This window comes from Maylandia zebra, linkage group LG17 (assembly GCF_041146795.1).
Source record: "Maylandia zebra isolate NMK-2024a linkage group LG17, Mzebra_GT3a, whole genome shotgun sequence".
Classification (NCBI taxonomy): domain Eukaryota; kingdom Metazoa; phylum Chordata; class Actinopteri; order Cichliformes; family Cichlidae; genus Maylandia; species Maylandia zebra.
The window spans coordinates 18,892,358-18,911,233 of record NC_135183.1 but is presented as its reverse complement, the minus strand read 5'-3'; the positions used below and the strand labels follow the sequence as shown (position 1 = coordinate 18,911,233).

At 40.5% G+C, this 18,876-nt stretch overlaps 1 protein-coding gene across 2 annotated transcripts in view; it reads left to right on the top strand.

Moving 5' to 3' along the window:
• The window catches only part of LOC101477232 (thyrotropin-releasing hormone-degrading ectoenzyme), a 272,984-nt gene that overhangs the window by 180,171 nt on the left and 73,937 nt on the right, over positions 1 to 18,876 (top strand). For both annotated transcript variants that reach the window (XM_004566481.3, XM_076876236.1), the window contains exon 6: positions 16,738 to 16,851. In XM_004566481.3, coding sequence (XP_004566538.1) covers positions 16,738 to 16,851 — 114 coding nt within the window. The remainder of the gene's footprint in view (positions 1 to 16,737; positions 16,852 to 18,876) is intronic.

The window sequence follows — 18,876 nt, the reverse complement described above, 5'->3', positions numbered from 1 at the left end:
ACAGGTGTTACTCCTTCAATCTTTCAACTCCTTCAATTCTGGCAGCCAGAAGATTCTTTCCTAGGTGTGTTGCCCTAGATGACATAAGATGTGATGTGGATGAGAACCTGTGGCCAAATGGAGAAGACCGAGTAGATTAGCATTACTATTGTATGTGTATCAGTGGATGGTGTGTATACAAATTCTTGTATTTTGGGATTACTTAGTGCAAAAATAATAAAAATACATAAACAAATATTGACGAATTCTGCATGATGTCTGATTCATTCCAGTAACATATATTGAAATTATAAACAGAGATGTGTCCTTGTTTTACACAAGAAAACACTGTGTAATGCTACATGTTGTTAGTGTTTTTTAGGTCATTGTTTTGTGGGTGACAAAGTGTGTTTGTCGGCTGTCAACCTTTGCTAGTGTTCTGGAAGAATGAGTTTATTTGAGACCTGAATGAAGTGTTTTGGTAGTTGTAGTGCATTTTGAATGTGAAATGAACTGCTTTGCCAAGCTGACGGTCAGTTAGGAGGATTGTGTGAAGAGTTTTGCAAAAGTGACCTAAGTATTGAGAAATGTGTCCTAGCGTCTGTAAAAAACTGTAACGTGCATACATGAAATTGTCTTTTTGTTTTTTTTCTGAACTACTGAGGAAAATCTTTTCTTCAGATGCTTTATTAATCTGTCTGCCCACAGCCTCCTGTGCTGTTCCACTACTGAAGGACAGGAGGGTTTAATCAATAATAATGTGTGAGAGGAATACAGTTATATTTAGCCTTGTGTGTGTGTGTGTGTGTGTGTGTGTGTGTGTGTGTGTGTGTGTGTGTAGATGTGTGTGTTTGTCGTGTTTGCGTTGAGCTGCCTCCTGCTCATGTCCGAGGCTAATTAACAGACCATAAACAAACATCTAACACCCCGTGTGGGTTTCCTTTTGTGAGTGTGTCCACATTTGTGTCTGTTCAAGGCTTATTAGGAAGCCTGAACACACTCCTGCAGTTGCTACACAGTGGGCGATCACACACATACTCTACATACACACATTTAAAAACCTCACATTAAATAGCTATAATGAACCTCAAACACAGTGACGGGTGTATGCTCTGTGTAAATGTGTGCATGAACTGCTGTGCACTGTGAAGGGATGAACTGAAAACCAAAGGCAAAAAAAAGTCGTTTCATATGTATTTGGAAAAAATATATTTTTCCCCTCTCTGTTCTCAGCTTGATGCTCCATAACACACCTTACATCAGGTAGCTTCAAGGTGAGACTAATACTGGAAACTGGTAGGAGTACAAATAATAAGTCCAAATTTATTGAGAAAGGCCTTTCACTGACAGGTAGTCACAAAACACTGAAGAACAAAACACAGTAAAATTGTCGAATTTAGGAAAGAGTGAGGACCCCAAATGGAGATTTGTAGACTGGGATTAAATAGAAACAAGTTTTTTTAAAGGCAAAATACATACATACATACATACAGTGGGGCAAAAAAGTATTTAGTCAGCCACCGATTGTGCAAGTTCCCCCACTTAAAATGATGACAGAGGTCAGTAATTTGCACCAGAGGTACACTTCAACTGTGAGAGACAGAATGTGAAAAAAAAAATCCATGAATTCACATGGTAGGATTTGTAAAGAATTTATTCGTAAATCAGGGTGGAAAATAAGTATTTGGTCACCTCAAACAAGGAAAATCTCTGGCTCTCACAGACCTGTAACGTCTTCTGTAAGAAGCTTTTCTGTCCCCCACTCGTTACCTGTATGAATGGCACCTGTTTGAACTCATCATCTGTATAAAAGACACCTGTCCACAGCCTCAAACAGTCAGACTCCAAACTCCGCCATGGCCAAGACCAAAGAGCTTTCGAAGGACACCAGGAAAAGTATTGTAGACCTGCACCAGACTGGGAAGAGTGAATCTACAATAGGCAAGCAGCTTGGTGTGAAAAAATCAACTGTGGGAGCAATCATCAGAAAATGGAAGACATACAAGACCACTGATAATCTCCCACGATCTGGGGCTCCACGCAAGATCTCATCCCGTGGGGTCAAAATGATCATGAGAACGGTGAGCAAAGATCCCAGAACCACACGGGGGGACCTGGTGAATGACCTGCAGAGAGCTGGGACCAAAGTAACAAAGGTCACCATCAGTAACACACTACAACGGCAGGGAATCAAATCCCGCAGTGCCAGACGTGTTCCGCTGCTGAAGCCAGTGCATGTCCAGGCCCGTCTGAAGTTTGCCAGAGAGCACATGGATGATACAGCAGAGGATTGGGAGAATGTCATGTGGTCAGATGAAACCAAAGTAGAACTTTTTGGTATAAACTCAACTCGTCGTGTTTGGAGGAAGAAGAATACTGAGTTGCATCCCAAGAACACCAAACCTACTGTGAAGCATGGGGGTGGAAACATCATGCTATGGGGCTGTTTTTCTGCCAAGGGGACAGGACGACTGATCCGTGTTAAGGACAGAATGAATGGGGCCATGTATCGTGAGATTTTGAGCCAAAACCTCCTTCCATCAGTGAGAACTTTGAAGATGAAACGAGGCTGGGTCTTCCAACATGACAATGATCCAAAACACACCGCCCGGGCAACAAAGGAGTGGCTCCGTAAGAAGCATTTGAAAGTCCTGGAGTGGCCTAGCCAGTCTCCAGACCTCAACCCCATAGAAAATCTGTGGCGGGAGTTGAAAGTCCGTGTTGCTCGGCGACAGCCCCAAAACATCACTGCTCTCGAGAAGATCTGCATGGAGGAATGGGCCAAAATACCAGCTACTGTGTGTGCAAACCTGGTAAAGACCTATAGTAAACGTTTGACCTCTGTTATTGCCAACAAAGGTTATGTTACAAAGTATTGAGTTGTATTTTTGTTATTGACCAAATACTTATTTTCCACCCTGATTTATGAATAAATTCTTTACAAATCCTACCATGTGGATTCATGGATTTTTTTTTTTCACATTCTGTCTCTCACAGTTGAAGTGTACCTCTGGTGCAAATTACTGACCTCTGTCATCATTTTAAGTGGGGGAACTTGCACAATCGGTGGCTGACTAAATACTTTTTTGCCCCACTGTACATGCATAATGCCAGGCAAACGCTAGTCCATCCATCCATCCATTCGCTTCAACTTATCCTTTTCAGGGTCGCGGAGGGTGCTGGAGCCTATCCCAGCTGTCATAGGGCGAGAGGCAGGGTACACCCTGGACAGGTCGCCAGTCTGTTGCAGGGCCAACACACAGGGACAGACAACCATTCGCACTCACATTCACTCGCACATTCACACCTATGGGCAATTTGGATTAACCAATTAACCTATCCCTACTAACTACATGTCTTTGGACGGTGGGAGGAAGCCAGAGTACCCGGAAGGAACCCACGCAAACATGGGGAGAACATGCAAACTCCATACAGAAAGACCCCGGCCTGATGGTGGAATTGAACTCAGGACCTTCTGCTGTACGGCAAAAGTGCTAACCACTGTGCTGCAAACGCTAGTATTCTTATGTATACTAGGAAGTTAGGAAACCATAAGACTACAGAAACCAGGACCAGTAATGGAACAGGATGAGCTGAGGGCTAGAGACACAGGATAATCAGGGAGATGGGGAAACTATAGGGAACACTCCTGGAACTAATCAGGGAAAATAAAACTGAATACTAAACAAACAAGACAAAGTTTACCAAAATAAAACAGGAAAAGCTAAAATGACACAATAGGAAACACCTAACATGAAGGCCAAGCAAGGTACAAGTGAACATTAAACCAAAAACAAAATACTAAACTGAGACTACAAAACCAACAACATCCGTAACTGAGGATGAATAACAAGAAATACAAAATGGTGAAAAACCAAACAGGAAGCAAAGGGAACATTATGGATGTTAAACGGAACTGAATGCTCGATCAAGAACCCGAATCATAACAAAATTGAAAAAGACGTAAATCCAATCTTTTAATTTTAATAAGTTAAGGCATATCTGCATTGATTGACTGAAGCTCTCAGTTTTTTGTGTTTTTGGAGCATTTTTCTTGTATTAATTCGAACATCTCTTTGTCTGTCGATGAAGCGTACTAATCAGGTTTGCAAGTGTTAGCTAATAATTCAGCACTTTATCTTGACAAACACTTGATGGCGATTCCTCCACAGCTGAGAAAAGTCTTTTTCAGCAACACCAAGTTTTTGGAACTTAGCGATCCTGAAACTTTATATCAGATGAGCTGTGTAAAAAAACTAAAGCATTGCCTTAGTGTTGCAAATGTTAACTAGAGCACCAAATATGTATTACTCTCTCACTGAATATAGTCCCCAACAAGTGCCCTATAATCTGCTGTTTGAATGAAGTTCTGGGTAAAAAAGACAGAGCCCAGCTGTTTTGGGGAAATTGCTGAGCCTGTAACCCAAATTAATGATTTCAAATGTGCTGTTTCTAAAAGTGTCCTAGAGCTGTTAATGTTAACTGGAGCACCAAATGTGTATTACTGCTCACATAAAAATGGCTCCTGTTTGATTAATATTTAGCTGAAACAACAGTGCCCAGCTGTTTTTTAAGAAAGGACTCAACCTTTATGTTTTAAAATGGACGATATTAAGATGTTTCTAAAAATCTGTGTGCGCATCCAGAACCTTTTCAGGTTAAAGTCTAGGAAAGTCCCGTTGAAAGTTTTCAGAATGGAATAATAAATTGTAGCTTTTCGTGTCAGTTTGTGTATTTTTTTTATTGTATTCACAGTTGCTCTGAGGTTGAGTTGTGGTTAATTAGAAGTCATACGCAGGTAAGTATGTTTCCCTCTTTCAGTCTGTCTTCAGGCTCAGGAACTTTCCTTTGATTGGCTCTGACAGAACACATCAAAAAACACAGACACACTGTTGCAGTGAGTTCAATGTGCAGTTTCTTCTGCAGTAAATTAAAAGTTGTGACAGTTTTCTTTTTTTTCTCATCCAGCAGCATCAATTTGAACTGCATGCACTTGTAGACTCGATAATGGAAGTGTGGCGGGACTGTCAGGGAAACAATGGGAATTACAGAGCTGTGCACATGCTTTGTCTGACAAACTGTCACCTGAACCCGCCCTCTCTCTTTGCTCACTGTCACACAACCATCATCAATAAATTACTGTAAGCTTAAGCTAACAACAGCAGCTCCGACTCTCTGATGGCAGAAGTTCTTGCCAACACATGAAGAGGAGACTTCCAGTACATTGCACTCAGCTGTGTTATTTGAAACTTGTCAGAGATGGGGCCAATTGTGACTCAGCATTATTTTTTTGGCATAAAAACAGGGAAAGAAAATCAATTACATTTCAGTATAAAGCCCTCAGGAGTCAGCTATCTATCTTGGCTTGTGCCATCTGCACTGTTCTGGGTTTAGAAAATCTGCAGTGAAGCTTTTGGCTCATCCAGCTGATCTATGTGTTTCAGTTCAGAGCTTCAGAACTTGATATCACGCCTGTCGGTATGGATTGGCAGCACATGGTGCCCTTTGGTGTCAGCCAGTGCAATTTGATTTGTTTTGCTTTCACACATGTTTAGTTAGAGTACAAAAACTACTTGTCATGTTTAGGAAACGATTGTGGTTTGGGTTCACTTCTTTCACTAAGGTGTCCCTTTTGTTCCCACACACTATGCAACAAGTTGGGAATGAATACAATTAAACTTGTGTAATGCAGGGCCCTGAGAATAATAATGGACTGGTTCAACTGGTCTAGAGCTTTGCAGGCAACTTTTAGAACTGGTCTATGTACAATTAGACTTGTGTTGAAATAATCTAGAACGTTTTATAACTCAGCGCAGTCAGTTTAGAACTCTGTGCCATGCTTATTAGACTGGATCTACCTTATCCAAAGTCTATCCAACAAACTTTTGAGCTAAGATATAGTTGGTCCAGAGAAAGCAAAGAACCTTAAACCATGTCCACAATTCTCATAACTTGTCAGGCTGCTAGCTGCTGTGTTTGCTGCAGATTCAACAGCCCAAGAAGTCTGTAGGGATGATGCTGTCTGTCCCGAATCAACTTGAACAGAAAAGCTTGTCTGTTAAGCCAAGTTGGTCCACATACAGAAGATTGCTTATTCCTGTTCCAACTGGCACGAAAAATTACAGCAAAGTCCAGTTGGTCCAAAACTCTATAAGGCAGCTCCAACTGCATCAGTATGCAAGTGGTGTGCAGTTTTATGTAATCCCTCATTCATATGTGGTCCATATTTCAGGTTAAAGTGGCCAGGAGTTTTGCAGTAAGCTCTAAGGCTATGGACCAGTTATCTCAGAATACTTCTGGCAGCTTCTTACAACACGTGCTGTGGTCCAGATGCAACTTATCCAGATGCATCTGAGATCTTTTTTCCATTGCCTGTTGGTCTTTAGCATAGGCTATTATCCAAAATCAAATTTCAAAATTTACCACCATTTGGCCTGTGGCCACTGTTTAATCCCCAAACAAACAGGATTCGCATAAAGATTAATTAAGCAGGAGGTTTGAGAGTTTGTTGTGACTGTTGTTGACAGCGCTAATTTCAAATTCAGCCAGTCAGGGTATAAGACCTTGTGAAATTCTCACTAGGTTCACAGATGTGGAGATGTAAACAATATTTGTGCCAAATGACAACCAAGAGTCATTTGGTGTTGGCTGCCATAGAGCCGTGAGGAGCTCCATCCAAACAGAAAGTGAAAATCAGATTCAGTCCCTCTGCTCAAGTGAGGGATGAATATTTATCAGTGAGGGTCAGGCGGAGGGAGGAGAGGAAGAAGACGATGATCAAAGGCGCAGTTCTGCTTTGTTCTAAAGGAGGGGAGAGATGGAAAGAAAGAGAGGAAAAACAAAGGTGAAGGAAGGAAAGAACGAATCTGTTAAAAAAACAAGTGTTTTTATTATGTTTTAGTGCATTGTTGCATGATCACTTTGATGCATGTAAGATTTTTCAAACCATGGCAGCAACCTTAATTTCATTTTTAAAAATAGGTTAGTCCATTATACTGCTAAAGTAACTTGGTTCCCCCAAACAACTACTTTTCATCTGTGAAAATTTCACTCAGCAAGACATGAGCTGTACTTAACATACTAAACATACAGCATTCATCAGAGTGCCACTTTACCTGTATTAAGGATTATTTAGCTGCTGGGAATTCCTGGGTATACCCAGAGAGCAAGGTTTCCAGATGGTGTACGCAAGGTTAGAAGAATAATACAATCTCATGTGGTTGTTGATTGGTGGAAATAGCATTTACTTAACCAATAGCCTAGATGCTTGGCTGCCCAGATAACAGTACAATTGGCATGGAGGAGTTTAAGTGTCTCAGCGTCTTGTTCATCAGTGATAGCAGTTTTGCAGGAGGATGACAGATGGATTGGTGTGAGTTCTGGCTAGTTAACCAAAGAAGGAAATCGGGACTATAAGCAGGACAAACATGGTACTCCACCACCAGTGGGGTAGTTCTCTACACCAGTACTACGTGGAGTACTCCGCATATGTGGAAGGAAATGTATGCGAAGGGAAAGATGCACAAGGAGCTCAGTTCTTTGGAATGGAGTCAGAGTAGACTTATTACACCTCAACATTAAATTATTATTATTATTATTAACCTTTATTTAACCAGGAAGATCCCATTGAGATTAAAAACCTCTTTTTCAAGGGAGACCTGGCCAAGATGGAACGAGCTAAGGTAGCTCCCGATTGCCTTTTTGATGAGGTGTTTTGGGAGTGGACACACTGGAGAGATTACATCCCTCGGAAGACTTGGGAATGCTTAGCTGTCCCAATAGAAGAGGTGGGGGAAGCCAATGGAGAGAGAGATCTGGGCTTTTCTGCTTAGACATGAATGGAAAAAGATTCAGTTTTCTGTAGTACATAGAGAGATCTATGTACTACAGAAAAAAGTTATTCCCACCTTCATATGAAAGTACCCTTTGTGTCAACTGAGAAAAAGTACCAAACAGCTAACCAGCTAGTTCTACACTTGGTAGTTACTTACCAATAGATTTTTAGGTCTGCAGAGTAAAGTCAAAGCAGAATTGGGCAACTCCACTGATTGCAAAAGTAAGTCAGATTGTGCAGAATTTAATGAGGACATTATAGATCTTTTCCAGAAAAGTCTCAGCAGCTAATTTTAAGTCATATTTGAAACTACAAGTTGCCCGTTACGCAAATTCCAGTTATTTTTAGAGTAAAAATGCCAATAAAGCCCATTAAGTTTTAAGGTACAGGTTTATAGCTACCTTGTGATTAACAAGTCACTATAATATGAGGAAAACCTAAGATGTTGAACTTTACAGCTAAGCTCAACTGTAAAATCAAAGGTGGTCCATTTTTGTTTCCTACCTTGATTGTAACGAAGAAACTAGTTACATGTAACTGTTTTATATCACAAACAAATTTGCCTTGCCAGAATCTGCAATGCTTGCTGTAAGCCAGCTCTACAAATGAAGGTACTCATATCACCTGACAAGAATACTTCTCAGTGCTTGGTATTTGTCTGTGTTTTCTTTCTACAATTAGAAATGTGCTTTAACGTAGAATGGAATAATGAGTGCTTTTTATTCTTTTTGTCGAGACTGCAGACCAAAGCTTGTTTACTCAGAGGGCAAAAAGCTCAGTGAAAAACATGAGGAAACTTTTAGTTTAGACTAGTTCAAAACATATATTAAAAATTAAGTAATTTAAATCATCAAATTTTCATAACTGAGAGGGTAAGTGGTCTGCTATAATCTATCATATTTCAAAAGGAAACCATGCAACATTGCTCATCAATACCATAGAAACTTCCACACAAGACACCCCAAAAAGCCAGATGATCTGATTAGATTGTGGAACACCTGTCTGCATAGATTTGCATATTAATGAGAGAACAATGATCTCCCAGAAATTGCTTAAACTCCTTTATACTTTAACAAGTTCAAATTGATACCAGATGTGTAGCATTGCCTATGAGCTAATTAGCTTAATTAGCAGGAAACGGATAACTAAAGAACAATATGTACCAGAGCAGATGATGGGATTACATTTTGTTTGGCCTCGCTACATGGATTTGCATATTAATGAGGTAAAATTGTTTTAAAGCTTAGCATCGTTGATGACAAATTACTTCGTTTTTGTGACCGTACTCTTTTCTTGTGGTGGGACATAAGGAGATCTAAGCACTGTTTGTTGTACTTTATTAGCTATCTGTAACAACTAGAAAGGAAACATGAAGTGGCTGTTGATTCCAGTTCTGTGTTATCGATACTGTTTGATCATTTTCTGAACTCTGGGGGTAATATAACCATTTCACAGCCATCTTTGGATAGGGACTGGGCAAGTTCACCTTTCCTGAGCAATCCTTAAAACAAACATTGATTTCTGTGTTTCTGCTTTGCATTCATGCATTTGTCTCTGTCACTTTCTCAGCTTTTACTAAATTTAAAAGCCAGACACCATGTCCCATCTCTCTATGCCTCCTTTTACTGACTCATCATCTTTATTCCTGACGTTGGACTTTTCTTTCCTGCATCTTGAGCCTCAGCAGTCTTTAGTTTCAGCTTTGAATGTTTTCTTTTTTTGGCTTCCCTTGCTGCACTTTATGAACAACCCCACCTACCTACAATTCATGTGTTTAACCATGGAAACAGCATAACCATGGCAACCCGAGTCAACCCCCCTCTCCCTCTCGGCAGAAATGGCTGACCCACCAGAGGCGTTTTTGTGTTTTAATGAGGCTGAAACACCATGAGAGACGACAGAAAAGCTAATGAAGACAAGTGCGTTAAAAAAAAATACAGAAGTTGTCATTTTTAATTAGCAGAGAAGTCGTAACAAGTATGGAGGATTAGTTCTTGTCATTGGGTCTGTCACCATGAAAGGAAAAAAATCTCTGCAGTGTAAAAATTAATTATATTTTCTCTTTGTCAAAAAGCTTGAACAAACTACACCAGGATGAATCAGCATGATGGGAGCTGAAAACTTACTGACCCACTTCCACCGTTATCAACCAGCTGGATAAAAAGTGAAATCCTTTTAAAGCAGGAGAACAGAGAATCAAATGTAAACTGTCATGTTTAATAGAAGAGCAACTCAGCAGCAGTTTGTCTGATAGAGCAAAAATCAAAGGGATTTTACTGCAGACTAGAAACTCGTTCTTTGATCAGAATCTTTATTCTTTTAACAGAAAAATACACAAACTTCCCTAATTTCTGTTGGTGGACAAAACCAGTCTATCGTTTGTTTGTTTTTTTAATTTATCCTTTCACAGCAGAGATTTTTCCTGCATGCACCATCATGAACTACCAACCATCACATGCAGTGTGTTTTGTGGCAATAAATTAAACTAAACTCAACTGTAAAAATGTTTGAGGCTGAGGATAGCTAGCTTTGACTGCCACCCAATCCACAAGGCCTCCCGGGTGCTTTGGTGAGATGTTTCAGTCATGTCCTACTATGAGAAGTCTCTAGGTGCTGACCTAGTGAATGAGTAGAGAGATTAAATCTCTCTGTTGACTTTGGCTCTCACTTGAAAGAGCTGGAGGAGATGGCTGACGAAAGGTAGATCTGGGCATGTCCCCTTAAACTGCTGCAACCCTGCGACCTGGACCTGGATAAGCATTAGAGGATGGCTGCATACTGTTTAGTTTTAACTTTAGGATCACAGGTACCAACCTCATTATTTGAAATTCTTGCCATTTTTGTAATATAAGCACCCACTATCATAACAATACATAGGGAAAGCGCAACAGCTCCCCTTTAAACAGCCCATTTCCATTTGATTTGTGAAAACAGGCTTTCATTTCTGATTAAGTCTCTTCATCAGCTAACGATCTGAATTCAGAGTCTAAGAATAGCCTGATGCAAATCTGAGGCAAATGCATTATTTATGATTTCGGGGCTGTATAAATAAAATTCATTTGGCTTGCATCAACTTCTTTACTCCCAAACATCTATCTAAACAGCAGGGAGTAGTGGAAGTGGAAGTAATGATAATGGGATAATAGCACTGCATAAATTTACATGTAGAATTTCTACCACACAATTATCTTTATTGTATTAAATAACAATGACAAAGGAGGACTCAATGACAAGAAATCACTGTTTACAAATGCCAATATAGTGCTTGGCACACAGCCGTAATCCCTGTCACAACCATTTAATGCTGCTGCCTCACAAACTAGCAAACATACAAGCAATCCACATTAATATAGTTAGTGCTAAACCCGATAAGAGAGTCAGATAATGAGGAAATATAAATTAAATGTCACTCTACTCATTCACTTCCTCCAACAACAAATCAAGCTAAATAGAGAGAAGACTGACAATTTAGGGGAAGATTAAAAAAAAATCAGATTTGACTTTATTTAGTCCTTCCCGTGGAAAAACAACACCAAACTGAACAGCAGCGACTAACAATAATAAAGAGGGAATAAATTAAACTTACTCCCTTTAACCAAACCTCTTTGCTTCCTGCACTACAACAGGAAGTTAATTCCTTAACTTAATTAACGATAGTGGGACGACTGGACAAGAATTTGTCCCTTCCTGCAACACAACAGCTGGAGCTTGGAGACAAAAATAGGACTACATGAATAAATCTGTTGGCTCCGCCCCACTGAAACATAACCAAACATCACAGAGTCACAGTCATGAACATGAATGAATTAATAGTCTGGTTACGTTCCAGCATCTGTGTGAGTATCGAGAGGAAGCAGCGACCTCGCACTCCTCCTGATGTGAGTACAACTTCATCTGGCACTGGTTTTCCATCCTATAAACTGCAGCGGTCCCCGCTGTGACTCTAGCTCCGCCTCAGGAAGTTGAACCAGTGTCTGTTGAGCCAGGCATCGGAAGCAGCCAGCTGACCAGCCTGCCAGCTCCCCACAGGGTGGTCGGTTTGAATCCCTGCCCAGACACAGACACAACCTGCCAGAGAGTGAGAGAAAGGAGTTAGTATGCATGTCTGGACACATTCTTCAGCTTCACCATATCTACAGGGTGTGTGTGTGTGTGTGTGTGTGTGTGTGTGTCCATGCAGGTGAAGAGGTGAATTCCCTCCAAACTGTGCAGGCTTACAGAGCTGAGAAGAAGTGTGCTTCAAAAATATAATGTCACAAAGAGTTTCTATTTTGTCCTCATAAAAAATGCAGTAAAAAGGGAAAATCAGTCAAATGCGTATTTGGTCTATCCAACCTCTGGCTTTAATGGCAGCAGTGCTTCTAAGGACACTTTCACATGTTTACACAAAGGGACTGAAAGTATCAGTGAGCCACTTTCTCTGCAAAATGATCTCAGAACAAGACACAGAAACTAGAGTGAAATATGATTTAATAAATACAATATGCAGGAATTCCAATCGGTTACTCTTAAAAATTGTTTTCCTGAAGCGCACCCGCAGCTCATTAAGATTTCAGACATGCTGTGCAATATATTTAGAAGCATGACGGGGAAGAAAAAAGACTAAAACCAAGTAAAATATTTATTTAAAAAAAAAAAAAAGCAGGCGCTGACCAAATTACTTTTTACTCACAGCAGATGTACTGACAAGAATTCTTAGACTAAGTAACACGGTAAAAAAAGACTCAAGGGCATTACAAAACCTAACCACATAAATATAAAATGAAGCCAGATCAAAAAAATAGAGTAAAAATGTATATAAAAATAACTAAATTCATATCTGAAATTAGTTCTGCTACAGTTAAACTTAGCTTGTATGTTTTACTAGATCCTGAATGTGGTTAATCAGACGGGATTTTAAATCTCGTCTGATTAACCACCGCTCACCACCCTGCAGGTGGGTAGTTTTACAGCTGCACAACCCACGTGCACCCTGTCCCCACCGTTTTTATACATCATGTGCTTTCCCTGCCATGTGGGACATACTGCTAAATATAAATATCTACAAATGTCAACAACACTTTCAAAATTAATTCTATTTTTCAGTTGTAACCACTCAAAGTAAAGCAGCTGTATTTTAAACCAGCTAAGATTAGGTTGCTGTGGTTAACAATATTACAGGGGGGTTCCTGGTTGGCTTCAGCCTTTATTTGTGGACTTGTGGCCTGTTCTCCCCATCCTTGTGTGGGTTTGCTCCAGGTGTTCCTGTTATCTCCCCCAGCAAGATTTCCTTGTTAGGCTAATTGGATCAGTTAATTCAGCCTTTCCTGAGTCTACCCTGCTCTGTTTAATATGATATAGGAGTAAGGTTTGGCTGTGTTACACCCACATCCTCAACAAGCACATTAAAATAACAACTAGAAAAGCCTTTCCAATTTAGTCTAAAACATGCATTTTGGTCTTGCTGATCTTCTGTCATAAGTTTTCAATTCCGGTATGCCAAACAAAGAAGAAATCTATAAGAAGGGGCTAATTGCTAATCAAACCCGACCAATAACAGCCCCCATCACTACTGACCAGGCTGCTAGTCTAGTGAAGTTAAGGAGGAAATATCAATTCCTATAAATCTGTATGTATTTATAGACGTTTAGGACATTGTACTGGGAGCACAGTCGACACATATAGAACCTCATTTGATTCTAATTACTGAACTGTCACTAACATTAGTGTTGTTTTACATCATTTGAAACTTTGACATGTTTTTAGTACACTTTGAAACTTGAGCCCATGATCTCAAAAGGAAATTATTCTCTGAGATCAGAGAGTATGGGAGGCTAGACCTGTGTGCCCATCGACTTCTTCAACGGAAAGTCTTTACGCAGCTGCAGGAGTCGCCCTCTGCAGGCCATTAGAAAGAACGCAGGTTTAAGCCATTTCTGAGCATGTTTGCTTTTCAGACCCAGAAGCTGCATCTGTTCTGTTGTTAGAATCTATGGAAAGAAGCCATAAAATGGCATTTTAACTGCTCTACGCACTAGTAGACAATACTAAATGAGATAGAAAGCAGCAGAGACTCATGATTAACAATAAAGGCAAGAAAAGAACACAGATGTAAATCATCGACCAGCAAGAGTCACAAAACGCCTGAGTCAGCATTGCAGTGTGCAGATGTTTTTGTCCTTTCAGCCCCAATGATTAACTTGGTTTCAATCCTGCCCTTCATTATATTTAGTAATTTCTGCTTTGACAATTTTACAAGATGTCTTCAAAAAGAGCTGCAGCATCTCCACCACCTGGGAGCGTTTGATTATCTGCCTCATATGCCGCACTCGACTGAAGTAGGTTTCCTCGCCCCCGCTGCCACATAAAGAGGGCCAGCCTCTGTTTTTTGGTGAAGGCGGATGCTCAATGTTCCTCCTTCACTTCTGAAACAAATAAAAAACCCTGGTCATTAATTTCTGATGCACTGAGCTCTCGCTCTGCAGGGTGACAGCATCTGTTGAAAGCTCCAGTAACTAATTGCATGAAAGGCAGTTCTGTTGTTGTTGGTCGGGGGATTAGCTTTTGTGCCCTTTTTGATTTATATGGAAAGACTTATAACACCACACTGCATAATTAAGTCTGACTTTTTTCAGCTGCTTGCAGATTTACCCAAAAACACTGAACACACACACACACACACACACACACACACACACACACACACACACACACACACACACACACACACACACACACACACATATGCATAGTCTAGGTACTTCTCTGCTTGACCACACAAACTTTGATCAGTTGAAGGACAATTTACTGCAGACATGCTGCCAAACGTACAGTCTCACACTCACTGTGCTGATGTATCAAAACTGCAGTGTGTGCTGTTTCTACAGATGGAACTTTAATCAGGGTTTAAAGGAAATTTGAGGTAAACTTTTTTTCTTTGTGCGTCTGAAGATTTAAAGGGAACGCTCAGACTCAGAAACAAAGCTGGTAGAGACGCCTGTTTGTTCCCCACCGTTTTCATTCAAACTGCATCGCCAGGAAACCGCTTGGATCCAATAAATTACTCCTGTGGCTGCGCGTTTCGCTATCAGCAAAGTTCACTCTATTTTCTTACGTGCTCTGCCTTTATTAGACTTCACTGCTGGTTTACTCTGACGAGGCTCTGAGGCAGCTTGAGAAAAGGCTAACAGTCCAATCAGGTGGTAGCATGCCAGCTGAATGAGAGCCAAAGCCTCCCCTTCCTTTGTCACACTTTGGAGCAACGTTGTTGGTTGCCCTATGGTGTTGTTGATGAGTGAACCTGCCTCATCACATCAGCTCAGAGCAGGCGAGGAAGCCAAGTCAGTCCTTCAGGAGGGGCAGGACTTGGAAGGCCGTACTCTCCCTGCTCAGAATTTGTCTGGATTTAATTGGATTTTCTTTCCTATGCACAACAAAAACAGTTTTGTATGTTCTAAAGATGGAATATGAAATTTTATTCATTCTACAGGAGTGGTTGAAGAGCTGGTAATAAACTAATCTTGGACATATTGGACTAAAACCACTATGAAAATTCTGTGACTGTGGCATCAGCATTAGGTTTTTGATTTTTACATAAATATCTTAACAAATATTGGATAAGTTGAAGATTAATTGGCTGTATCTAAATGTATGATACATATCTCTTAGTAACTTTCTGAAACACACAAATTCACACCTACTTCACGGTGTGACTGTGGAACTCAGAGTGGATTATTTGTGGCAATTTTCATGCACACAACTCAATGAAACACAATCTGTTTTTGCATAATTTCAGCAATTTTGAACTTCACTCTAAAAGTAAAACGACCAGCTTTAAGAGATAAAATGATGGACATTAGTAATAAATTGCTTCATACCACATAAGTAGCAATTTCATGCAAACATGACTAAACTTTCATATTCGAGTAGAGGACATGTGTACATCAAGCTGCAGCATCTGGAACTGAAAAATGAAGCTCATGCAAATGCCATCCATCCATCCATTCGCTTCCGCTTATCCTTTTCAGTGTCGCGGGGGGCGCTGGAGCCTATCCCAGCTGTCATAGGGCGAAAGGCAGGGTACACCCTGGACAGGTCGCCAGTCTGTCGCAGGGCCAACACACAGGGACAGACAGCCATTCACACTCACATTCACTCGCACATTCACACCTAGTGGCAATTTGGATTATCCAATTAACCTATCCCCACAAGCTGCATGTCTTTGGACGGTGGGAGGAAGCCAGAGTACCCGGAGAGAACCCACGCAAACACGGGGAGAACATGCAAACTCCACACAGAAAGACCCCGGCCTGATGGTGGAATTGAACTCAGGACCTTCTTGCTGTGCGGCAACAGTGCTAACCACCGTGCCACCGTGCTGCCCAAATTGTAAAAAAAAAAAATTGTAATTCTCAATTGGGCAGTCGAGGCTGGCTGCGAAAATAAACATGTTTACATCCAGGTACAAAAAACAGCATTGGTCTATTTAACTGCTTTATCCCTTAATCAAAACTCTACAGAGGGTGAATTTTTATTTAACTCACCCTTTTAAATGATATTGACATAAGTATGGCATTAACTACATCTATTTTAATACGTGGCTCTTTATTTTTAGAGGCTCAAATGCCACTGGACAGTTGATGGCCGTTTCATGGCCAGGCGAGGCCTATTCTCTCCATAGATTGTGACAAATTAAGCAAAGAAGATCTGTTTCTGTTTCAAAGTAGCGAATTGAGGGAGGCTCTAATAAACCTAGAGGGTAACTCTCACATTGCTAAGCTTAAGCTTTAAACACAGTGCTCTGAAAGCTAACGAGTGATGCTTCATCCATTAGTTGTACACAGTTTATGGTTTGAATATAAGAATGGGTTTCATAAAACAGTTTCATAAGAAATAACTCTTTAAGACATGAAAGCATATGAAATGATTTTGTCTCTGTCTTTCAGTGGTTCGGTGATCTGGTGACTCCAGTGTGGTGGGAGGATGTTTGGCTAAAAGAAGGTTTTGCTCATTTCTTCGAGTACGTCGGCACTGACTTTCTCTTCCCAAAGTGGAACATGGTGAGTGTAAACTTGACTTTTACTTCATTTATGAACAGGTATTAATGTGCCAGCCACACTATACCTTTGTTAGAAAGTTACAAAAAACATTTGTATTTTTCATTAATTTCATCATGACTACTGAAGTCAGAGAAAACTGCCGTTTAATTTGCAGTAATTTGCCAGTATGGCTCTCGTCTGGTACCTCCTGGCCTTTCCACAGATGGGTGAGCAACATCAAAGACAATCGCTGGGTACGGGACAGATCACGCATAGATCACAAGCATGACATGCCATGGCTAGCAGAGGAAGCAGCCAGTGTAGGCAGGTGAAAACAAGATCATTAACCTGTCCTCAGTTAGATTTGCCTGTTGGGTGGGTGCTGGATCAGGATCACAACCACAGGTAAAGCTTAAAAGCACAATGATGCTGCTGGTGGTCAGTGGGATAAACTGAAATTAAAGGTTGGCCATTTTTTAGGTTATTTAATAGAAATATGGATTTTGCACTCATAAATATACATAATTTTATGTAATTATAGAATCTAACAAAAATGTCTTTGAATTAATCCTTAATTAATAACAAACATAGGAATGTGTGCTTGTTTCTGGAGGCTGCCTTGTTGCCCTGCCATCTTGAGGGCGAATGTTGCTGTTAACTGTGTTTTATGTATGGTGCTATAGAGCACATATGTACTATGTCAAACGTGGAGCAGAAGAGAACTTGTAGGTGTTCAAGTGCTATCGGGGCAAATTTTAATTCAGCACCCTGCAACAAAGTGTCTTGATGCATGCACAATCATCCAGGTAAGGAAAACCAAGAAAGCTGATTTTGTTCATCAGCACATAATGTTTTCAGTGGGAGAAACATGTCGACACTCATCCAAGTGACGTCTTCAGTCTCTTGGACCGTTCAGCAAAGAAATAAAAACTTAAAGGGAACAGACATCAAATAAAACCACAGACATGGATAATTCAATAAACAGATAAGTTACATACATGAAAAAAGATACTTAATTGAATCAAATAAAATTAACAAAAAAGAATAGTAAAAATAAAACAAGCCTTGAAGGCATTGTTAATACAGTAGTGCTGGGGTGGGAGGATCAGTCCAGCGTGGATGAGGAATATTTGAATTTGAGCGTAGCAGCTTTCTCATGTTGCATAACATCATTTGTTTTTGTTTTTACAGTTTGAAATCACTGATAAATAATTTGGTTACATTCACATATTATACGTATCCAAGTCCAACAATCAGTAGCGGTTTTTGATACGGGCGACACGGGCGGTTGCCCGGGGCAGCATCGTGGTGGGGGGCGGCATCACAGGCATCGGCAAAAAAAAAAAAAAAAAAAAAAAAAATTGCTCGTACTCATGCTGCCCCGACATCAGCCAGCACATATTGGGAATGTCATAGGCACCGGTAGGTTTTCTATTGCCCATTTGCTGGGAGTAAGGGCGAGGTGCGCCTGCTGCTTGCGGCACAGGGAGGAGAGGGCGGGGCGGAGGGGGACTTATAATTTGCACTGATGTTTTTCCGGAATTCTATACGCGAAAAATGAGCGCGAGAGCCCTCGGTGCGCCCGCTCGCTGCTGAAGTCAAAGTAAACTTTATTGTCATCTTGGCTGCATGCAGTACACTATAGAGAGAGACTAGAGGACGAGACTCCAGTTTCAGCAGTGCAAGTAAACAAACAATATATATATAAGAAGAGTAAGAAAATAAATATACACTTTAGGACTCGGGGTAAAGGGATCAATAACAATTTAAAATTTATATTTTATATTTTGATGATTTAATGTCTCACGCACAACCTGTGGAAAGTGGAAGGAGACCTGCTGCCTCCAAATAGAGCACATTTCATTCATGATGTTTTCATCCATAATGATGTAAATCCAAGCCCATCATGTATTCATGATCTGAATCCTGGGTTGTGTGAAATCCCAGAAATACACCTTAGACAAAGTGAATCTGTGAACTAAGGTGTAGGTCTGTTAGGTTATGTTGTGGTGATCCTCGGGTTGGGGGACTTGTGTTCATACTGGA